This window comes from Rhamphochromis longiceps, linkage group LG8, assembly GCF_057381845.1.
Source record: "Rhamphochromis longiceps isolate RC_006_pf linkage group LG8, R_longiceps_female_GT1.1, whole genome shotgun sequence".
NCBI classification, from domain to species: Eukaryota; Metazoa; Chordata; class Actinopteri; order Cichliformes; family Cichlidae; genus Rhamphochromis; species Rhamphochromis longiceps.
The window spans coordinates 17,036,293-17,059,857 of NC_140564.1; the positions used below are offsets into that span (position 1 = coordinate 17,036,293).

A 23,565-nucleotide genomic window follows, 5' to 3' on the forward strand; every position below is an offset into this window, starting at 1 on the left:
CTGATAATTGGCTTCAGTCTTGTGTCGGTGACGTAAAAGGCGGATTTAATGCGACTTGACCGTTCACACAGCAGTCGCTTTCTAAAACATCGGATATGTATCGGATTCAGTACCACATACGAAAGTGACCCAGATCGGATTTGAAAATATCGGATTTGCGCCGTTCACACTGTCATACCATGATCGGATATGGGTCGCATAGGGTCAAAAAAATCGGATTTGATGCGCTTTCGCCTGCAGTGTGAACGTAGCCTAAGATTGTAGATGGGACCTGTTGTGGGGCACTCCTGTGATGTGGAAGGCACGTTCTCCATAACGTTAGCTGGATAACCAGGGGTTATCTGACCGGAGAGGTTCACTGCATTTGGTCTTCCACGATGAAAAAGTGAATACATTTCTTCATCAGTAGTACGATGCGGTACACTAGTACAAATATTAGGTTGGCCAGAACATGCATTTGCCAGGGTGTTAATTAGCTCCTCATTCCTTAGAATTTGAGCCACAAAATTCCGTGCGGACTGGCTCATAGTGCCATTCCTCGCAGGTGTGTATATATATATATATATATATATATATATATATATATGCTGTTATTGGCACACTGAGGTGCTAGCTAAACAAGCCAAGACAAATAATGAACTGGATGGTCCACAAAGCACTATTAAATATGGGTCAAAGGACACAGATCATTTTCTTCTTACAATTTTAAATACATGTTCTCCTTCTCAGTTCATTGTCTTCAGAGGCTCCAAACATCATAATAACTGCATCTATAACATGCAGGCTTAAAATAGCCAAAAGCCTCATTTCCAATAAGGTCGACTGCAACAAGAAACATTGGAATAAATAAAAGGTTTTACTCAGTTCTGCTCAGTTGGAGTGTATTTGTGTCATGTCAGTATTTCTGGTATTTAACACTTGTAAGACAGGCATAATAAACCAAATAGAACAACAAAGGTTATAAAACCAGTTTGGTCCTCCTGAAGTAACTTACTTTTTTTTTTTTGCCACATTTAATTGTGCAAACAGAGCAAATGTACAAAATGGCACCTTAATGGAGGAATTCTGCTCTACTTTAACTTCCTGAGCTTAATGTGTGTTTATTACATTACATATTGTGCTTCTCAAGTGTTTGTCTAAAGCTGAACTGCAGCTTCAAAACAGCTGTTTAGTCATCTAATAAATATTACAGAATCTATATAAAAATGCAATGCACCAAATAACTTGTCAGAACTATTATACAGAATGAGTTAAATTACATAGTTTACATCTGCTTTGTATAACAACAGCAGCTGTTATCCCCGTGCTGGTAGCATGACCCTCCTCAGTGACGGCTGCTCTCTCTGGTGGGCTAGATGTCCACCACGCAGCCAGAGGCACTGGCTCTTATAGCATCAGATATGACTTTAGCTCCAGATTCTCCAATGCCATTTCCCTGCAAACTGAAGGAACAGTTTTAATACGACAAATCGATAAACAGGTAAATAACAATAAATAAACGGTAAAAGAAAACTTACTTGATGTATGTCAGTTGGTGGTTTCCCTTCAAAGCTGTTGCAATGAATATGGCTCCGTCCATGCCCAGAGAGTTCTCCTGCAGACTGATGAATCACACACAGAAGATTTATTTTTTGATCAAATGTAGCGATATCTGTGAGTAACTCTCTAAATTTCAAATGTAAAGGTCTGGATATTGATGACTGTTGGATTCCAGAAGAAAACAAAAACAAAATCAGGGAGTTCAGCACACATGCATCTCTGTAGCTGGGGTTATTTGCAGCTAACCAAATAATGGATGAACAGCGGAGGAGAGTGTGGGAGAATAAACTTCAGCCCTGATTGAACAGATAAATCAGGCAGCATGAAATCAGCAGCTGCATTTACTTTTCTACCACAGGTTTAATATACGAATGTAGTTTATGTCATGAAATGAAGTTCCAGTTGTGCTTACTTCAGCGCCTTGAGGCTTCTGTTGGATTTCAAGGCGTTGGCCAGGGCCTTGGCTCCCTCCATTCCTACAGTGTTCCCACGCAGACTGAAAAACATAGTGGAAAATGAGCTGCCGAGCTCCACCCAGGTGAGCGTCTCATCAAACTAGAGCCTTCTATCATTTTTCTCACTTTTCTCTTGTGTCGTCCAATGACAGGTGAAATTGGTTGTTTACCAGGACTAAAAACGACAATTTGCAATGAGCTGCTGGAGGCAATTGTATTTTAATTGTCTCTTTTGTTGCTTCAAAAAAAAAAAAATTAATTATCCTTTTAGTGAAGTTCCTGAAAGGTTATGACAAACCCATCAAGAAAATCTTGAGATAAAAAGTCACTAATGAAGAAAGTTTGTATTGGTTACTTCAGCAAATAAGAAGCAGTCCAACTCATTCTAAAATCCGCTGACCAATCTTTGTTCACTGCTGCAAAAAAAGCCATTTGAATAAACAAAGAGATTTTACATTTTAAATTTACAATAAGATCAATAAAAATGCCAAATTACTGATGAAAAACGAACTACATTGCATGTTTCAGTAGCTTGTAGAGTCACCTCTAGCAGGAATAATCATTTCAGCATGTTTTTATCAGTGTCTCACATCACTGTGGAAGCATTTTGGTCCCCATATTTGATTCCAAAATTATTCCAGGTACAGAGGAGGTCATGGTTGACCTAAGGACTGCAAGGTGTCCAGATCCTGTGGCTGCAAAACAAGGCCAAATCACCATCCCTCCAACACAGTGATTGACAGTTGTTATGAAGTGTTTGTGCTGTGTTCAAATTTCCCCAAATGTTACTCTGTGCATTGTGGCCAAACATCTCCACTTTGGTCTTTTCTGTTTAAAGGACAATGGGCTTCATTTAATGTGCGTGGAGTTCTTACTCTATTCAAACAAACAAGTGGCTATGCAAAATTACTCTTAGATTTAAGAAACACGTGCACCAGCTTGTTTTTATTCTTACCACAGTTTATATGTTGATAAATCAGACTCTTTATGAACAAAGAGCCCTTTGTAATCGCCATAAAATCTGGATATTGTCACGTCTCCATGTCATTCAGGCGTACGTGCTTGACTTGTAGTCAAGACCGCCTAAACCAAGACAATACCAAGATCAGAGGGTATCGAGACCAAGACAAGACCAAGACCAAGTCAAGACCAAGACAAAGTTGAGACGAGACAAAGACCGAGACGAAAAAGTCTTTAAACTGCAGCCAGATGCTGATTCGTTTACGGGTGTCGGGCATATTTATGTGTTTTTGTGATGCACTCGCACAGCCCTCCTCACCACTGTCTACTGTCTCACTCACTTACTGGGAAGACAGACTCCACTTGACTGCCGCGTCTCTCACCCTCTCTGTTTTTCACATAATGATATTATCCTATATCCTCGCATGTGATTGGCCACAATATGGAGGGATTGGAGCATAGCTGAGCCACTGTGTGAGAGCTGAGCAGTGAAAGGAAATTAAGTGAGGAGCCGGCTCTCGCTTACTGGGAGTCGACTCTTGTGATTCACTACAAAGCACTCTCTAAGCACGGCTCTTAGAGCTGATGCTTTTGCGCATGACACATTAGACAGCAAGATCAAGACAGTGAGACCAAGACAAGACCAAAGTCCGTCGAGACCGAGACAAGATCAAGACCACGTAAAAGTGGTCTTGAGACCAGTCAAGACATCCAACTCTAGTACTTCCAGGTAAAGCAGAGAAAGCAGTTACTATCTTGCAAGAGAGAACCGTGCACCACTAAAAGAGGAAAACAGGAGAAAATCCAACTGAAGAAACTTAAACAATTGTCCAAAGAGGAAAAGGCACAGCTTTCCAGAGTGTTTTCAACAGTTTAAAAGAAAAATGAAAAGTGGGGCTCCTACTGACAAAATAGTAGCTCTGTATATCACATCCCCTGAGACTTGCTTGGAACTCAAAGTTGATATAAAAAAGTCTAACTGAATGAGAGAAAAAGAACAAAGAGGACCATATCTGTCAATCTGTGATAATAAACTCACTGAATTCTATTTTTCAGCATCCATTAGAGAGGGCCAAGAAATTAGACTGAAAGACATCCAGCACTAATATCAAGGCTTTTTTTTTAAATAAAAAATAACTGTAATTCTAAACATCCTGTAGAAATTTCCTACGACAGCCAGATTTTAATTTGTCTGTATTTTTGATTGCACATTGTTAGTAAATGAGGTCCAAAGTCCCAGAAATCTTGTGGTTTGTTCAAATACAACTTTACTATCCTAACCTGTGCAACTTCTTAAAGAGAAGAGGTGTCGTCCTGGCAACCCTTTCGAACAAGCCACACTGGTTCAATCTTGTTATCATTGCGCCATCATGAAATTTAATGCTTAGGCCTGTAGAGTCTGTGATGTAGCTCTTGGTTTGTTTTGCAGTTTCCTTGAGCACTGCATGGTCTGACCTCAGGGAAAACTGGTGGGCTGTTCACTCTTGGGAAGACTGTGACATTGTGTTAACACACCTGAATTCTCCAAACCAGCAAAATGCCAAAACCTTTGCTTTCACAGAGGTGCTCGCACTTGCTGATGATCAGTTAATCAAGTGTATTTGATTAGCAGCACCTGCCTTCTTAAGTCTTATAGAAGCAGTTTGGTGTTTTTCACATTACTGGGATTGTTGCATTTCTTTTTCACATGGCTGTATGTATTGTAATATTGTTATGGTATGTTTAAATTTAACTCTATAAAATCAGAGTGAATGTAAATCAACAATAATATAGACAAGTCATTACATGTGAAAAAAAATAAAGAAAAGTAAAGTTGCCATTAAAACACACTGAGTCATTTAATCATCAAGCAGCACGAGAGCTTAAATAGTCTCAATCTGGTTGAGGATTAGTTGGTGAATTTTCTCACATTATTCACAAAGAGAAGGTCTGGAGGTATTCTGATGAATCATCACTTTTATTGTTTAACATTTGGAAATAACGAACATTTCCAGGGAGGCGCACTCATTTGATCTAGTGATCGCAATCGTGACTTGTCAGTGATCTGTTAGAGACAACTAACTGCCTTCTTAAAATAATATCTACCTCAAGCAGACACAACATTGCCAGACTGCAATCAGTAAATTCAAATTGCATGCTGGGATTCTCAAATGAAGATAAACAAAGTTCATAACAGGAACCAATCAAAAGCTATTAATCTTTAGAAGCAGACAGATAAGAGACTAGCAGTTAGTTTAGATAGACAGTTAGTTTCAGATAGAAGTTAACGAGTGCTGCTTGGTTTCACTCTGCTGTTGATTAGGCCAACTTTAACTGACAAAGCTGAACTGCCGAAGAGCGTGTCAATGATATGCAGCTAAAACAAAGGAAAGGTTGACACAAGGTAAAATTTGTACTCACTCTAATGTTTGCAGGGTCTGGTTGGTCATCAGAGCTTCTGCCATTTTAATGGCGCCACTCATCCCTGCTGAGACTCCCTGAAGACTGAAGAGACGTCACACAAAAGGGTCACAACCACCACAACCACAAAAATGATTGATCTGTCGATGGACATGATCGTTATGCCAACCATAAAGTGCGCAGTGACGTGTTGGTTTTCAGAGCCTCAGCAAGATAAGTGACTCCTTCATTCCCGATAGCATTTTCTTGAAGACTGTAGAATGGAGATAGAAGCACACACAGAAACTGCTATGAATAACAATAAAGCCTTGCGAATAAAGTTTTACATAATTGCATGGTTGCTGATGAAATATGTTCACTCAAAGCCTGGAGCGAGTCATTTTCTCAAAGTAATATCAGCGCAGGCTTTGAGGAAAGAGTTTTGAAATTTTGGTTGAGATCGATATATTTACAAACAAAGGAGTGAAAAAGGTTTATTGGTCTTACTCCAGGAGTTGCATTGTGGAATTGGAGAGGAGTGCATGGGCCAGAGCTTTAGTGGCCGTGGACTTGATGAAATTCCACTGCAGACTGTGAAAAGAGAGGAAAAGAAGAGACCCAGTATGAAGCAAATACACTTGAATTCATTAAAGATCTATTAAACAGGTTGCTGGTTCAATCCCTGGATGCTCTACTCTGCATGCCGAAGTATACTTGAACCTTAAAGTTGCTCTCCATGTGTCCATCAACGTGTGAATCTTAGAAAGCATTTAGGTGTCGAAAAAATATGGTTGAATGAGGGGTGTTGAATGAGGCGCTTTAAAAGCTCAAGTAGAAAAGTGCTACATAAGAACCAAATCGTTTACTTTACTATTTTGATTTAGCTCAAATTTCTGCTCAACCACATTTCAGAATCAAAGACTCTAACCATTCATTCTCTTCCACTTGTCCTTATCAGGGTTATGGGTAGAGTGTGTGCTTAAAGATGTAGGTATAAATATCCTGCTTTGTTCACTAGAACTTTATTACATCACTGAGAATGCATCGGTTGCTGTGCAGTGCAGACTCCCACTTCTACTCTCAGACTTGTGTGTATCTGTTTGGATGTGTTTATTTCTGATTCAAGCTCCACTTACTGCAAGGAGGTCAGGCCTCGATTAAACTTGATTGCACCAGCGATAGCTTGAACTCCGTCATCATGCAAAAGGTTGGCTGTGAGACTGGAAAACACACAAATATGCAAACAAAAACACAAATATGAGCACTGTTGTATGTAATGCAAAGACTGTCAGAGCGTTTTCAACATGTCTGCTTTCACAGAAGCTTCAAGTTTTGAAAATAACACTGGAAAAAGGTGTTTACAGGAAGTATTATAACACTAGAATATGGCTGCTGCTCTCAGTGTTGCAGTAGGTTGGAAATGTCCCCACATTACCTCAAAGAGCTACACAATACAAACAGTTATCTCACAGTTTTTGTGCTTTTCATCATGCAGCAGTATTGTATGACAGGGCATGATCTGGGGGAATGACATTTACTGAACAGTTGGGTATTCCTGCAGTTCTGTGAGGGATGATACTGTACTACTATTAACGAGCTGACTCACTCGAGGTCCTGCAGAGTGTTGTTCTCGTGGAGGGCATGGGCCATGTTCTTTGCTCCCTCTACCCCAATGGAGTTCTCCCTCAGACTAAATAGACAGAAAAACACATGAAAAGTGACATAAGACACAAGCATGACAACTTTACAGCCACTAAAATGCCAAGATACTGCCAATTTGGCAAACCTTTTCCAAAGAGAGGCTTTTTTTACTCCCTTTTTTGAGACACAAAATATGAATACTGATCACATGTGTCTAACAGATAAGATATACTGCACATATGATACAATTAGTTTTATAGGTTTTTGAACAGCGAGACAATATTTGTCATTTTGCCTCCGCACACCACATCAGTGGATTTTATATCAAATAATCAAGTGTGAATGATGTGCAGACTTTCAGTTTTCTTTTAAGGTGTTTAACAAAAGTTGTGCCTTAAATAATCAGGAATTACAGCCATCTTTACGCAAAGCCCCCCTGCTCCACAACAAAAAAAACCAGAAAAACCACAGAAGACAACTAAAGTGGATGATGACAGAATTATTTCCATGGTTAAAGGAAAAAAAAACCAAACACCTTTAAAACATCTAACCAAGTCAAAACTGTTTTTCAAGGAGGTAGGCGTATAAATATCAGTCTGCAGTAAACACATGCCTTGATGAATGGAAATAGAGAGGGTTTAAAATGAAGGTGCAAATAACCACATTCAAGAATAACAACGCTAACGTAGCCTTCGCCAGGAAACTTCTAAAAGAAACTGGACTTCAAGATGCCTACTGAAGCTAAGTAAGACAAATAACTGACCCTGATCACTGATTGGTCTCCTAAAGCTCAAAATAACATCAGCGTTTTAAATAATTTCTTAGCTAAAGTAACTCTCTTCTGAGTTTAACTGACAGCTGCTTGTTGGAAAATCACGTTCTCCCAAAAAAGACAAAATATTCTTGGGTTAATGCACAAATACAAACAGGGAAACAGAGTGAAACTTTAAGCTTGGTCCTTACTTCAAGGAGACAAGGCCATGGTTCAGCCTCAGTGCTTTGGTTAAGGCTGTCATGCCCTTGTTGCTGATCGAGTTACTCTGAAGTCTATGAAAAGAGATGAAAAGTTAAATGCAGCTGTAATGAATAGCATTCAAAGCAAACACCATTTCCCCTTCTGTGGTGCATGAATTGAAATGTCACTTCCCACACTATTAAAATGCATTTGCATTGCACTCATGGGCAGAAGATACTAACTGGAGTGAGAGAAGAGTGTGGTTGACCGCCAAAGCCTCGGCCAGAGCTACCGTCCCTTTATCCCCAAGCTGATTACCACAAAGGCTGCAGACAAGAACACAAATACACCCGACACATTAGGAGAAAGAAAACCTGAGTTATCAGTATGTGAACCAGGTTCAGGTGTGGTGGTAAACAAGATCAAATGAAGCCTAGTAACAAACAAGTGTGTCAATGAGCTATCATAACTGTACACCTCATCATCAATCTGCAAAAATGTGAAGAAGTAATGATTAACTTTTAGTCTTTAAATGTTCTGGCCTAGAAGTTCAGTACATTATCTCCAAGATCACTGAATTAATATTAATTCTGCATTACATCAACTTTGTGAGAGTCCGGTTGGTCTTCAGTGCTTCTGCAATCCTTTTGGCTCCACCTGCTGCGATTGTATTCTTCCGTATACTAAAAAAAAAGATGCACATTAATCTACAGAACATTCATTAAAACAACATCTGTAAACAAGACCAAACTCACTTCAGAGACACCAGTTTGCGGTTGCACTGCAGCACTTCTGCAAGCGACTGAGCACCCTCCTCCTCGATGGCGTTGTTCTGAAAGCTGATGAGAAGTCGGGGAAATTGAGCAAATACACCAACTAGAGTAAATAAACTGGAATTCTGGGTGTGTCAGTTAAGCTGTAGAGCAATTATACTCAACTTGATTGATGTCAGGACTTGGTTCATTTTCAGAGCCTCTGCTAGGAACTTTGCACCTTTGGAGCCGATGTTGTTATTCCGAAGACTAAAACAACATAAACAGGTCATTAGATGATTTACTAAAACTCTACTTAGCAATAATAAGATGTAAATTATAAGATGCAGGTTTAGCATTATTATTATGTAGTATTATGATCAACTCTTGAATGACTATACTACATCAAAACTAAAAGCCTTTTCCCCATTTCAGATTACTCATTTTTATTACAAGGTTCTGTTTTTGGAAAACATTATATACTGTATATAAAAGATGGAAGTAGCCCCCATGTTGTCATGGTTACTCATCTTTTAAAGCTTTAGTGTGAGCAATTTATCCACTGCCATCTTAGTTTTTGAATCTAGACACAAGAGAAACTGAGACCCTGCACACTAACAGCTAGCCAAGCTCTAGAGCAGTGATTCCCAAGAAATTGAGTTTGAAATGACTCATAATAATGTACAGTTACTTATTTATATTAATTGATTTAAATAAAAAGTGAATTAAAACTGGTACTTGGAGGTGGTTATTAGTGATATTACTCTGACCTAAATTCACTGCTCTTTTATTGACGCTTGTGTCCCAGTGGCAGGTGGATCACCTATTGGCCTTAATACTCCCACTCCTGTATTTTGATTAGAGTGAAGATTTAAGATTGGGGGGGGGCTCCATGGGATTTCCTGTTTTATTAAATGGGTCACAGCACTCTTGACTGGGAATAGCTCCTCTAGAGCATACTTGGCTTTGAGTGTCTGTAATAAATGAATTAAAACTAGCTACTGACACCATAAAATATACTTTCCAGACCTGGGGGCAGCAGCTTTATATACAGATAATTGGAAATACTGAACTCAAAAGGTTTTATTTGTTCATTCAGACATCAAACACTGCAGATCTCACTTGAGAGAAGTCAGCGTGCGGTTCACCAAGAGGGCTCGACTCAGGGCTTTGGCTCCTTTGTTGCTGATGGCATTGTCCGCCAGACTGATGGAGGGATAAAAGAAATTGTATTTATGTTGTTCGAGTATTAATAATAATTACAACCACAATTATACTTTCACCAATCATACAATCACACAACCACTGAGAGTAATCAGCAAGGTCAATCATAACTTCATTTAAAAGCTCCGCTGTTTGTCTGAGTTTATAAAGCAGCTTGATGTGATACAGTTGTTCAGAACAACAATTGTTCCTCGTATGATGCTTTACCACAAAAAAGGCTCACCTTATTTTTTGGATATGGCAGTCTTTGGCACTCAGGAGACTTCCCAGCAACTCCATGACATCATCTTTAAAGTGATTATTCTCCAACCTGATGAGCAGATAAAACCACTGAATCTGGAGTTTTCCTTTTATTGGATGTATTTGGGTTGAGAAGCTCACCTTAGATGCCTACAGTACAGCAGCTGCGGGAGCAAACATTTCACTGTCGAGGCGTTCAGAGAGGCTGTCAGGTTGGTTTGTTCGTTGCACTCCGGAGACACGTGGAGCAGGTAACCCAGCACCACACAGTGAGGCCGCGTTAACTTTCCCGCTAGACTGCTGAGCCGTAAATCCTCCTCTACGCTCCGCAGCATCTCTGTGTGCTGCAGCTCCTGTAAACAGTAAGCTAGGTTGACTGCACGCAGGGAGACCACAGCACCCCCGCTGACCAACAGACCCTGCAAAAACCCTGCTGCCCATGCCTTGTTGTTGCCATCGTCTTTCCCGAGGGCCAGAAGTCCAGCAAGAGGTTTGATTGCAGCTGAGCACAGCAGGCCTGTTAGGAAGCGTACGAACACATCCAGGTGACCATCCTCAGCTTGTTGTGAGTGCTGAAAGGCACTTCTGAAGTGGTTCTGGAAACCAATCTTGGGCCAGGACATGGAGCTCTCAGAGAACAAGTCAAAGATTGCCCGCTTTGAGGAAACATGGTAGAAGGTAGCTGCAAGAAACTCCTGCAGAGTCAAATGTGTGAAGCGGAACGTCGTGTTGATGGTTGACTCCTCTCGAACAAGAACTCCAGAACCGAGACTGCTTTGAGTCAGCAGTAGCTCAATCCCATAGTTCTTGAGGTCTTGTTCACTGAAGACATACTTGTGTTTAAGAAGCCCATAGAAAGCCAGTCGTCCGAGATTCCCCAGCAGTTTCCGATTGCTCCCGTGAAGTTGCTCCGTTTTTACAGGCTCTCTGCCTCTTGGTTCGCCCAATTCTGCTTTCATTGAACAGAAATTGGCATACAGCTCAGTGCAAGTCCTCGGAAGACTCTCCTGTGCTTCATTCTGCATGATGTATAACAAAGTATCAGCTACTATCCAGCAAATGCAGGGTATGTAGCACATCACCATCAAGATCTTATTGGATTCCAAGTGTGACCATATTTTCCTGGCAAAATCCTTCTCAGAGAAATGGTGATTCAGAAAGATCTCTATATCCTTAGGACTAAATCCTGGGATCTCAGTCACCCTGTCAACCAGACCTCCGGGGATAAGGGAAGCTACTCTTGGCCTGGAAGTCACCCAGACTGCTATATCGGGAAGCAGATTCCCTCGAATGATGTTGGTAACTAAGTCGTCAATAGGCACTTCTTTTTTTGGGTCGCTGCAAGAAGCTGCGTCGGAAAAATTTAATTTGCAGCGGAATTCGTCCAAACCATCAAGTATGAGCAGAGTCCGACAGGAGCTGTTCAGGACCAGACTGGGATCAGATATATGAGGAAAAGCCATTTTCACCAGCCTCTCAGCAGAAAGCTTGTCCAGCAAGTTCAGCTCGGCAAATGTGAACGGTAGCACAAAGTTTATGTCTGTACAGATGATCCCTTGGCACCACTGCCGGACAAAGTGTCTCACCCAGGTTGTTTTGCCGATACCAGCTACCCCAACTGTGAGGGAGACCCTAGGGGGCATACTGACTCGGGTAAGGGGCTCAAACAATTTTGCTAACCCCAGCTGCCTAAGATGATTTCTTTTCTCTCCTCGAGTCACTCCCACCTGCATAAGGTCATGCTCCTTTTGTTGGAGGTCAGAAAGTCCATCGACAAGTAGTAAGGTTCTTGATGAGATGTTAAGTCTGGGGCAGCTGATTGAGTCTCTGTCTCTGTACTGTTCATATCGGCGTAAGAGGACCTCCTTGTGCTCTTTTACCATGGCATCTACAGACAAAAACAAAAGAAATTCACATCGGTTATTCTCTGGAAAAAGGACACTAATATGGAAGAGTAACTTTGTACTAAGCTTTGATCCCAGTGAGTGAAAAGTGCTTTGCATTTAAACTTACACAATCATACACTAAACACTATAGAAACACTTGTAAAAGCCGCACGTCTATGGAGGAACCAAACTGGCAGAAAAAGTATTAATATCTACATTTCATATACATATTTCCATATGCAAGCAAGTAAACAAATAAACATTTTAAAAATTATTAATTAGTAAACAAAAATGGGAAATAATTCAATTCCATTCAAATTTATTTATACAGCGCTAAATCACAACAGCAGTAACCTCTAGGCGCTTTATATTGTAAGGTAGACCCTACAATAAAACATACAGAGAAAAACCCAACAATCATATGGCGCCCTGTGAGCAAGCACTTTGGCGACAGTGGGAAGGAAAAACTCCCTTTTAACAGGAAGAAACATCCGGCAGAGCCAGACAGAACTTACAGAATATTATTTTATTGATTTATTTTCTTTGCAGTTTCGTTCCTCCAGACTCGTTGCCTGAGCTACTACCCCCCATGACCATTTTAAAGAATTACACAGGACAGAGAGTAGCAGCCTCTTACCATGGTTAATGATGAGCTGGGCAACCTGAGAATCTGAGCTCTCTATAAAACCCTGAAGGATGTCAGAGCCTTGACTGTCCTTGGCAGTGACAATAGTGGTGAGCATGTTAACCTGATCCTGCAGTCGGCCTGCTTCCTTGACCTTGGTCTCCTCAGCTGAACTGAGCACATCCAGGTTTCTCATGTGGTTTAAGATCTCCCCCAGGAAGGAGGGCGTAATAAAGCTCTGCAGCTGGTCTTGATGCTTTTGGATCCAACCGAGATCTAAAGAATAACAGAACACTTTTAGGACTTTTATGATTGATGAGATTATTGTGGTGTTAACTCATGAGCAAAGATACTTCCTTAAGCTGGGACAATGCAGGATTATTTGTGTTTTTGTCGGATATTTATTCTCATTAAAAAGTCTGATGATGGTAAATGACTTTGCACACAAGAGGACACCATATTTTTAAAGAAATAACATGCCTTTGCCTCATTTATTTTTCCCCCCCAATCTTTATATGTGTGTGTGTGTACACACACTCAAAATTACCGACACGTCAGCTTCTTCTTTGTTGTGTAATACACAAAGAGACAGATAAATATTTTCACATTCCTCTTGGAAAGTAGAAATCACCACATCACAATCGGAGCCTGTGGTGTCCTTAAAACCACTTCAATAATACATCAAAACCAACAAGCTGTCATTTAGAAACGGTGTAAATGTTTCCTAACAAAGAGGGGGAAAATAACAGGAAAGAATAAAGAGCATCAGCGAGTTTACAGGAGAGCTTGAAATACAAACCTGAAAACTGAGGATCTGCGATGATCGCACATTTTTTTTGATCTTGCTTAAAAATCCTAAGTCAGAAAATCTTCTGCTTAAAAATTGGCGAATGTCCAAGCAAGTGTTTACCTAATGAACTCCCAGGATTGACAGGTTTGTTTAATCTTTCAAAGTCAATCAAAGTCTCTGCTCAGACTGCTGCTCGGAGCCGACATACGGCTGGATGGTTGGATGGAGATCAAAGTGATTTTTTAAAAACCTGCAAACTTACTGAGAAGTATTAGGGTTTGCCCCTACAGGAAATTTTCGAGCGGACGTGGTGAGCACTGTTTCAAAGTTTTGTTAATGGTTACTAGGTGACAGGCTAAACACACTAACCATAAACAGCACCTGTGACTGCACACAGTATGAACATCGCCACACTTTAACGCTTTTTCAGGTATAAAGCTGCCAGACTGAGGTAAACCTAGAACATTTTTGCATATTTGTAAAAGAACAATTCTGTTTTCTGTAATGCAATTCTACTTATTCTCTTCTCCAACAGCAGAAGTCTATGGAACTCCAAAGTGTTCAAAATTAAATAAATAAATAGGTCAAGATGAAATAAATAACTATGTGAATAAATAAGACACAGATATGTAATGTGAGAATGATATTGTGAAATCATGGAACACATTTTGAAAACAATGCTCATTATTGTGAAATATATTGCATTCTGCTATATAAATTTACTTATTATTGTGAAATATTATTTCATGGCCATTATTTTTCACAATAACAGAGATTATTCCTGAGGCATTTTATTTATTTCCAGCCGTTTTTAGTCCAAAATGACCTTTTTTCAAAGTCAGTCTTTATTTCAAAATCCCGTTTTTCCCGATGGTCTATTTATTTCATAATGCGACTTTTCAGCAGAATGACTTTGTCTGTCAATCAATGTAAGTGGGCTGGACCTTTGCACCTATTGGCTTATCGTTTACCATCGACTAGTTTTCCTGGATACCGGCTCCGCGGACGGTTGCTACAGCTAGCAACAGCGTGCTAGGTCAAAAGTCACGGAGGATGGCGGACTGGTGTGAACTTCAGCCAGTTCTGCTCATTTAAGCAAATCAGAGAGGGATCATTTACCTGTAGATACTGTTTTGAGTCGTTTAGATGATGTTTCTGAAATGTCTGGATGATAATTGCTCTTCAAAATCTTAGCATCGATGACAGCATTGTCGAAGGTTTAAGAGCAATTCAGCACCGTGTTCGTTTGGAATACGCCGAGGAAGAACAGTCTTCAAATGTTGGCCGTCCACGTCTAGAAATCCCGGTGCAGCACTCAGGACATTTTAGTGCTGTCCGGGATAACCATCGGGGTAATTGCCGATACGTTTTCTGTGTCTCCGAGCACAATTAGGAGGAAAATGACGGAGGAAGGTCTAAGGTAAGTTTATGCTGTAATTGAGCACCTGTGTGATTCTGTACACAGCATTGTTTAGATGTTGACCTTAATTATGACGTTTGACAATGAATTATTATCGCTTACTTTTTTTTGTTACTGTCTAAACTAAGTGGGGCAGCTACGGCTAAAGCTATCGGCGCCATCTCGGCGTTGAGACACGTTTAGCAGTGTTAGCTGTTAGTGTGTTAACTCGGAGACTGGGGTCAGTGAAGCCTGTAGGAACCTTTTACACAGAGAGTAGACCTACCAGCTTTCCACAGTCTACTTACTTATCACATCTTGTTAGACAACAGGGTCATTAGTGCTTTAAATAGTACATAGTTGAATGTTTCATTGCTGTTTGCAGTTGATTGTTCTCTGATAACGCATAACAAGGTTGATGTTAAATAGCGAGTTTATTGAAATGGTTTTGTCTATTTCAGCAGCATTATAGATATCATACTTTCTCTGGTGTCTTCGGCAAAGCTAAAACAAGAATACATTTACATCCTTGGTTCTTTCAGCATTAATTGGAAAACTTTGAGATTTGCTGTGCGCCTCCCAAGCCATTCTCTTTTATCCCACCTGTCAGGTATAGATGGCAATACTTTAAACAAAGTTAAATTTGTTATACCTGAAGAGAACCAATCCTGACCTAGAATGGGTGAATGAATAATTAGTTGGTAGCCAATGCCTAAGCAACTCACATAGGCCCTGGCAGACTCAATAAGTCCATCTAGGAACAGCTGCAGGAAACACCTCTTCAGTTTAGATTTAAAACATGTGCATGCTCTTTCAGGTTGATGAGGATTATGGTGTGGACTGGACAGGACAACATAATCGCCGCCCATCAAATGAGATCACCATTCCTGAGATTCAGCTCCCAGATGCACTGAATGAACAAGACCCTGCTGTGCTACCAATACTTCAGAATCACTTGTAGAAAGACATTATTACATTTAATCAGTTTCTATGTCAGGAGGATTTTTTTTTTTTTTTTTAATTTTTACAACTTTGTAGCTAATACTGACTCAAAACAGCATAACCAATTTCATTTTCAACAAAACAGTGAGTGGCTATAAAACAGGATTTGTTTTATACAGCTGTCACTTTAATGATATTCATTTCTTGGTTGGATATACAGTACATGTCAACTCTGAGCAGATTTAATACAATGAACACAGTACAGTAGTGTAACATCTTAATTCAAATAATTTTTTCTAGAAATTTTTTTTGTATCAGTAGCGAGTATAAACAAAACATATTGTGTAATTTATAATGTACAGTGAACAACTGATTTTGATATCTGAACTCTTCATCAGTTTATATTAAAAAAGCCATAAATGCACACCTGTACTCTGTATTTTTCACTGTCAAGTGTATTAAAAAGAACTAGAACTCACTAGATTGTCCGTTTCTTTGAACACCGAGTACAGTAATGTGATGCAAGAAATAAGAAATGGTCTAATTTTACCATGTGGTTATGGAATCAATCGTAAACCAGACCAAAACCTGAGTCAGTAGAGTTGAGACACACCTGAATGTCCATTAGAAATGACTCATAGGTACAGTAGTGTGCAGGAAGACGTAGTACTTCAAAACCGGTGGAAGACTTTGGAAGATTGCTGTTGACCACTTCCACAGTCATTTCTCGGCAAGACTTCCCATCCTGTCCAAAACTTGAGGGCTTTTTGTTGTGCACAAGATGCTGCAACAGAAGATTGTTTTAAACTATAATGACATCCTATATTCATTATTTTGAATCTTTTATAGAGAAATACCATAAAAGATGACCACTTACATACAGGGCACCAGACATTTTTGCCCCACTCAAATTGCTGTTGTAGCTTTTATAGATATTTTTATGTTAACAAAGCTAAAAGTAGTCTACATACAATTCTAGTGCAACTGATAATGCCACCACTTATGTATTGCATGGAGCAAATAACAAAACAAAATTATACTATAGTGTAGAACTGGGCGATAGAACGATAACGATATGTATTGCGAAATAACTTTTTCTCAATAGAAAAATTAAACTATTGTGCTAGACCTCACCGCTCTTGTCCTTTTATAAAAAAATATATATATATCGTGATATGAAAAAATCTCATATCGCCCAGCTCTACTATAGTGTACTTTGTTAATGACCCAAGATCACTGGACTGTATGTAATTTACCAAAGTATAATCAGAGAAAACCAATGGCAAAATACCTATCGCAGCAGACTTACCATTTTCAATGAAGGACCGAAGGTAACCTGCCACTCTGCATTTATCCTCGAGAGCATTCCTCTTCTTCCTCATCTTCATCTTCTGTGGCAGGCCACAGTCATTTTATAGCTTTACTTATCTTGTAGTCTTAAGAGCATCAGCAACATTAGGTGTATTTTTATTAAATGTAACCCAACTGTTCAACTAACCCAAGCATACAAAACAGTATATTGGTGTTTTGTGTCAACAATTAATGTTCATCCTTCATAAATTAACCAAATACCTTTACTATTCAGATGTTAAAAGATGTGACCTGACCTTACCTCACAACAGGGAGCAGTCTCTGATTCCCTTGGTAAGAAAAGAGGAATGATGTCTGATCTTTCTGTCAGAAGCGGCCATACCATGGTTTCCTTAAGCCCTTTCCTCAGCTGCTTGACTTGACGACTTGTTTGTGTTATGACCTACAACGGTGAGACCAAACCAAAACTGAAGTTGGAGTCTGTAAAGTGACACACACTTTAAATGTTAAATATTTAAAGAACATCCACTATACTAGTAAAAGCATTTTCAAATTATACCCACTTACAAAATCACTACGTTGAACTAAAATTGCTTTCTTTTCTTTCACATAGATTACTTGTCTTCCATATTAGCACAGAAGATAAGCCACTTTAAAACAGTCATGAATAACTATTACCTACAACAATGTAAATAGTAATACAGACATTAACCCAGAAGACAATTATTTTCTCTTACCTAATTTATAGAATTCTTTGCTATGATAAAAAACAGTATTAAAAAAAATCTGTGACTAAACTGATTAAAAAGCTCATTTTTGGCAGACAGACAGACTAACCAAGCAATAATAACATATCGTTACTTACCCTGAACAGCGTTTCGTGGAGTGGAGCTAGCTGTGATAGCGTTAGCATTTGCTAACGTTAACACTGTGCGGTTGTGATGAGAACTTGGACCAGGGACCACTTCATCTCCAGTACACTGCTGCAATACTCAGACTGAGGTGAAGACGTTCAATCTAAGCGGTTAGCAAGTTCTTTGAGTAACTCAGAAACGGACTTGTTTCCTGCAGCCATGCCCTTCACAAGAATTGATACACCTGTAACGTTATTCGCGCCCAGTGTTTTGCATTTGTCGGTGCCTTAAGTTTATTTTGAGCTGCATACTGCCGCCAGCTGCATAGGAGACGCATTGCACCATTAAACCTAAATCGACAATTCATGTGCTATTACTTATGTCTGAGTAAAGGAGCAACCAATCACACAACTGGCTCCGCCCTGTCTCTCTTGATTGACAGACAAAGTCATTCTGCTGAAAAGTCGCATTATGAAATAAATAGACCATCGGGAAAAACGGGATTTTGAAATAAAGACTGACTTTGAAAAAAGGTCATTTTGGAATAAAAACGGCTGGAAATAAATAAAATGCCTCAGGAATAATCTCTGTTATTGTGAAAAATAATGACCATGAAATAATATTTCACAATAATAAGTAAATTTATATAGCAGAATGTAATATATTTCACAATAATGAGCATTGTTTTCAAAATGTGTTCCATGATTTCACAATATCATTCTCACATTACATATCTGTGTCTTATTTATTCACATAGTTATTTATTTCATCTTGACCTATTTATTTATTTAATTTTGAACACTTTGGAGTTCCATAGAAGTCGGCATCTTGAATCGTGATAACATTGTTGTCTTGTTTGCGAACCATATGGTGAAACAAAGACTTGAAAGCTAAACCACAGAGATCAGATTGTCCTACAGATGACACCTCTGCAGCTCAACACTGCTGATAATAGTAGAATACGATGTGCACCGCTAATGTTAAAATAACTACTTCATTTAAAGTCAATTTTATGATCCTGCCATTATCACTGACACACTACGTCCTTTTTGGTCAATTCATAAATTGTATTTTTAACAAAAGAACAGCAGCGCAGGACGAGGACAGACAACAAGAAAAACACGGCAAGCTGAAACAGATAGACAGGGAGAGATCGAGGGTACTGAGATATAAATGGAATCAAATAAAAATGAAGCAATATCAGTGCTGATAACCTTGATATATGTGTTCATACCACAAAGATGTATATGTGCACATATATCACATATATATATATATATATATATATATATATATATATATACACACATATATCACATATATCACATATATATATATATATATATATATATATATATATGTGATATATGTGCACATATATCACATATATATATATATATATATACACACATATATCACACATATATATATATATACACACATATATCACATATATATATATATATATATATATACACATATATATATATATATATATATATATATATATATATATACACACATATATCACATATATATATATATATATATATATATATATATACACACATATATCACATATATATATATATATATATATATATATATATATATCACATATATATATATATATATATATATATACACACACACATATATCACATATATATATATATATATATATATATATATATATATATATATATATATATATATATATCACATATATATATACATATACATATATATATATATATCACATATATATATACATATACATATATATATATATATCACATATATATATACATATACATAGAAGAACAGGGACAGGATTATAGAGGTCGCACAGAGATGAATGAAGAGCCACTGAGGACTGGAGACCTCAGTCTGACCCTGAAAGATCTCCATTATTCATATATATATATATATATAAATAAACCTGTATGTATGTAGATGCCAGTATTTGTACACTTTAGTTCCACTGATGATGACTTATTGAACTAAATGCTGCTGTCTGAATGATCACTATTAAATTTTTGCAAAAAAAATATTTTGAAAGGCTAAATAAACCGTTACAGACACAGTGGCTTCGACTCTTACCCTCCGTTTCTGCTTGCGATGAGGTCGTAGACTGAAGATCCACATAGCAGTCGTCCTGCCACGTAATGCGTTTGCTTCGGTCCAGGATAGAATCGTAATGTGTCTTCTCCATGAGAAACTCTGATATATGTCTACCGCTGATGCTCCTGCTTTTATCTATGTGACACACACACAAACACACACACACACACACACATTACTTACTGCATGCAACCGAACATTATGGGCTGTGATCAATGGGGGTTAAGCCAATCAAACAAGTTTCGCCTTCAGTCATCCTGCTGAAGCTCTGAAGAAGAGTTTGCTGTATAACACTGCTACTATTAACCCTAATACATATTTATAATAAAAGTGAGAAATTAAACTGCTAATTAGAGTTTAATAAAAACTTTTTGCACATTGTTAACGATGAATTTTCGCCTTTAACTCAAAGTCTAAAGCATCATCATTATCATTTTGACCAGTTCCTTTAGAAATATGTGTGCAGAGCATCATTATTATTTACTTAATCACCTCCAATTAATCAGTGTGTTTATTAAAAAGGTACACCTGCATTCACCTCAGTAACACATGCTTATGAGAGCTTATGAGAACACAAGCACAAGTTGAACACTGTGTTTGTTGTTGTTTGTGTTGATATTGTATGAAGACTTCACCACATGCAGATTTTGTGACTCTGAACACAGCAGGAGACAAACACCACCTGCACCCCCTTAAGGCCTTTCTCAGGGCAGAAGGATGTGCTAACTGGCTTGGGATACACAAGTCTGCAGGGCCCTGTAGGAGGGTTATGAGCAATGGATCTACATGAGAGATGAGGAATAGGTAGAGAACCAGAAGAATCAGACTTTTTGATCTTTTTCTTTTGCCAGGATAGACCACGGAGTGGAACTTACTGATTAAGTTATCTTGAAAGACCCTTCTCAATAAATTCAGGTTGCCCGCCCCCCAAGGACCCAAGTCGCTGGTGCTGCTCGATTATATTAAAGTCTGTTTATCCCCCGGGGGTGCTCATTGTCGGTTTTGTCTATATCTTATTGAAACTGTATTTCAGTAAGCCATTTTTCCAGTGGTCTTTGTGCCTATTTTTGACACGACAACATGGACTAAGAATCTATTATCCCTTTACTAGACATTGCCGGTGATCCTGTGCAGTGTTTGCCTCTTTTAAGCTGATGCAGCTTTGCTGGGGAGTTACATATTATCCCCAAACTTCAACAACCAAGAAGATTTTATAAATTAATGACAAATGAAATGAGCACAATGTGCCCAGGTCTTTCAAGTTTAGTCCTCTGGAAACACCCACTGGTTTAACCATGAGTGTGCACAGCCTTTCAAATAACCAGATTTACGGTCATGTTGTGCTTGGTGCACATCCTGCACTTTGCAGAAGACAAACATACTATTAAACAGGCAAATATGTAAACTATACACATGAAAAAGTATCTGCCCCCTTCCTGTATTCTTAGTTTTTTTGCATGTTACACTTAAATGGCCTCAGATCAGGAAAGAAATCTAAATAATAGACAACGATAACCCAAGTAAATACAAAATGCTTTTAAACAGCCGTTTCTTTTGTTAAAGGAAAGAAGTACCCATATCTACCTTGCCTTGTGTGATAAAAGTAAATATCTTCTCCCTGCACTGTGCGCAGTTTATTAAACATTATTAAGCTGACAGTTTGTTGCATGAACATGAAAAGTGTGAAAGGAGCTTCTTCTTGTTTCCGCTGCGATTTTACTAAAGCGGAGTGAAAGTAGTGCAAACAAAAATTCAAGTTTTGTTTGAGGTTGTGCCGAGAAAACGGGAAACTGCAAATGTTTTCCTGTGTGGTTTGTTGCTCATTGCATCATGTCTCTAAAAGGAAGACACAGTTTTAGTAGCCAGAGTAAAATTTATATCCTTAGCAGCCTCATAAGAAGGTCCTACATGTGATATTTCGGAACTATGTCGTATACAAAATAAAGTACACGTCACTGTTAAAAGGCCATCCAGCACAGATAAGTCAGTAAAGATCATTAGGAGACTCACAGCATGAAATCTTCCAAACTACAGTATTTGGTAGCAGCAGCAAAAACACACATTACAGTAGCACAATGTGCTGATTCAAGAATGCCAGCATTACACAGCAAGAATTAAAACCCAGGAATATGAGTTTGCTGGAAATGTATCATATTTTATAGTAAAAGTAAGTGAAAGCCTGTTAAGATTATGCATACTTTATTTTCACTAGCAGGAGCTGATGCTGACTCAAAGCCATGATGGAAAAGTAACGTTTACGACTCTTTAAGCTGCTGAAGGCATGAAGTCAGACGCTCTGTAGCAAAAAAAGTAGGAAAACTCGAGTGACTCACCATGGGTTAGAGGAGGTTGTCTGAACGTTTCAAAGGATGAAAGATGCTTCCTTTACCGCGGTCTCATAAAGTAGCCACATGATTATCACAGAAAACACATATCTGAAGAGTAGAAGTGCAAATTTGACGGATCTTTAAAGATTATAATACAACTTTGAGTTGGCAGGCGAGTGAAGTGAGCCTCAAACACACAGCAGCTGAAGTAGGTCTAAAGTCTGCTGCTGGAGATTCGCTTCGTGCTGCACCTCCTTTCCGGTGTCGTGCCTCATCTGCATTTTTGCACTGTGGTTGGCAGGTTGAACAGTGACAATAAGAGAGAGAGAAAAAGTAACTGCTTCCTGTGTGTGCAGACGAAGTCACGCTCTCCAAAACCTGAAAACCGCACTGTAGGCCTCGTCTCTTCATCGACTGTGCAGATGCTGTCAAACCACAGGCAGAGGGCTGACACGACATATCAAGGGTCAATAGGAGGAAGTACAAAGAGCTTCAGGTCGCTAACATGTCAGGCAGTAATAGAGCAAGGTGATAAACAGTAAACATGCTGTAAATATGAGTAATTAACAGCACCTGCTGTGTTCATACATAAGTGTAGGAACATCTGCAATCAAGATTATATTAATTCATGTTATTTCAGGCTGTCACATTGTACTTAAAAAAAGACTGCCGAAACACAACTGCACATATTTCAAATTTATTGACTTCTTTTTTCAAATAAATGTGCAAAACATTTGAGGAAAAACATGAAAAATAAACCATTAAAAAAAATGGAAAAAAAAGAGAAACATATTGTAATTCATGACTTGTGCATGCAGATGATACAAAGTTGTTTTTTTAACTTTTCCAGTGTTTTTTTGTGACATGTTGTTTGTTGTGTAAAGTTCTGAGAGTACTTGCTGCATGTACACACCGTTTTAGTGCTCAGTCACATTCGCACGCTTCTGTTTTCACTCCTAGTTTTGTTAGACTTTGAATACTGCAAAAACCCGACTCTGTGAATGAGTCAGCTCAGATTTGTAAAGCAAGAAGCCGACACGCAGTAGTGTTGCATGAGCCATTTTCTCACAATAGTTTATTTTAGGTTAGAGACATCAAAGTTGCACTCGGCGGCGAGCTCATTTGCATGTCCGTGTATAATCTGTAATCTTGAAGAGCAGCT

General features: G+C 38.7%; 1 protein-coding gene and 2 long non-coding RNA genes across 4 annotated transcripts; 1 reads left to right on the forward strand and 2 right to left on the reverse strand.

Annotated features, from left to right (window-relative positions):
- Window positions 1–810: 810 nt before the first annotated feature.
- nlrc3 (NLR family, CARD domain containing 3) lies at window positions 811–22,659 on the reverse strand. Its single transcript, XM_085415274.1, has 19 exons — window positions 22,410–22,659; window positions 20,056–20,211; window positions 12,669–12,932; window positions 10,287–12,033; window positions 10,129–10,215; window positions 9,804–9,887; window positions 8,868–8,951; window positions 8,685–8,768; window positions 8,529–8,612; window positions 8,172–8,255; window positions 7,938–8,021; window positions 6,940–7,023; window positions 6,470–6,553; window positions 5,841–5,924; window positions 5,524–5,607; window positions 5,355–5,438; window positions 1,952–2,035; window positions 1,518–1,601; window positions 811–1,442 (listed from the first exon to the last, which is right to left on the reverse strand). Exons 2-19 carry the CDS (start codon window positions 20,165–20,167, stop codon window positions 1,352–1,354), a joined length of 3,393 nt encoding a protein of 1,130 aa, XP_085271400.1. The 5' UTR covers window positions 20,168–20,211; window positions 22,410–22,659; the 3' UTR covers window positions 811–1,351.
- On the forward strand, window positions 14,482–16,265 carry LOC146663390 (uncharacterized). Its single transcript, XR_014913023.1, has 2 exons — window positions 14,482–14,866; window positions 15,663–16,265. It is a non-coding gene; the product is annotated as an uncharacterized LOC146663390 (long non-coding RNA).
- On the reverse strand, window positions 15,953–18,761 carry LOC146663391 (uncharacterized). Of its 2 annotated transcripts, none has more exons than XR_014913021.1 (4): window positions 17,964–18,761; window positions 17,400–17,578; window positions 17,097–17,178; window positions 15,953–16,571 (listed from the first exon to the last, which is right to left on the reverse strand). It is a non-coding gene; the product is annotated as an uncharacterized LOC146663391 (long non-coding RNA). The 2 variants fall into 2 exon arrangements; XR_014913022.1 differs by having other exon boundaries at window positions 17,097–17,223.
- Window positions 22,660–23,565: the final 906 nt, after the last annotated feature.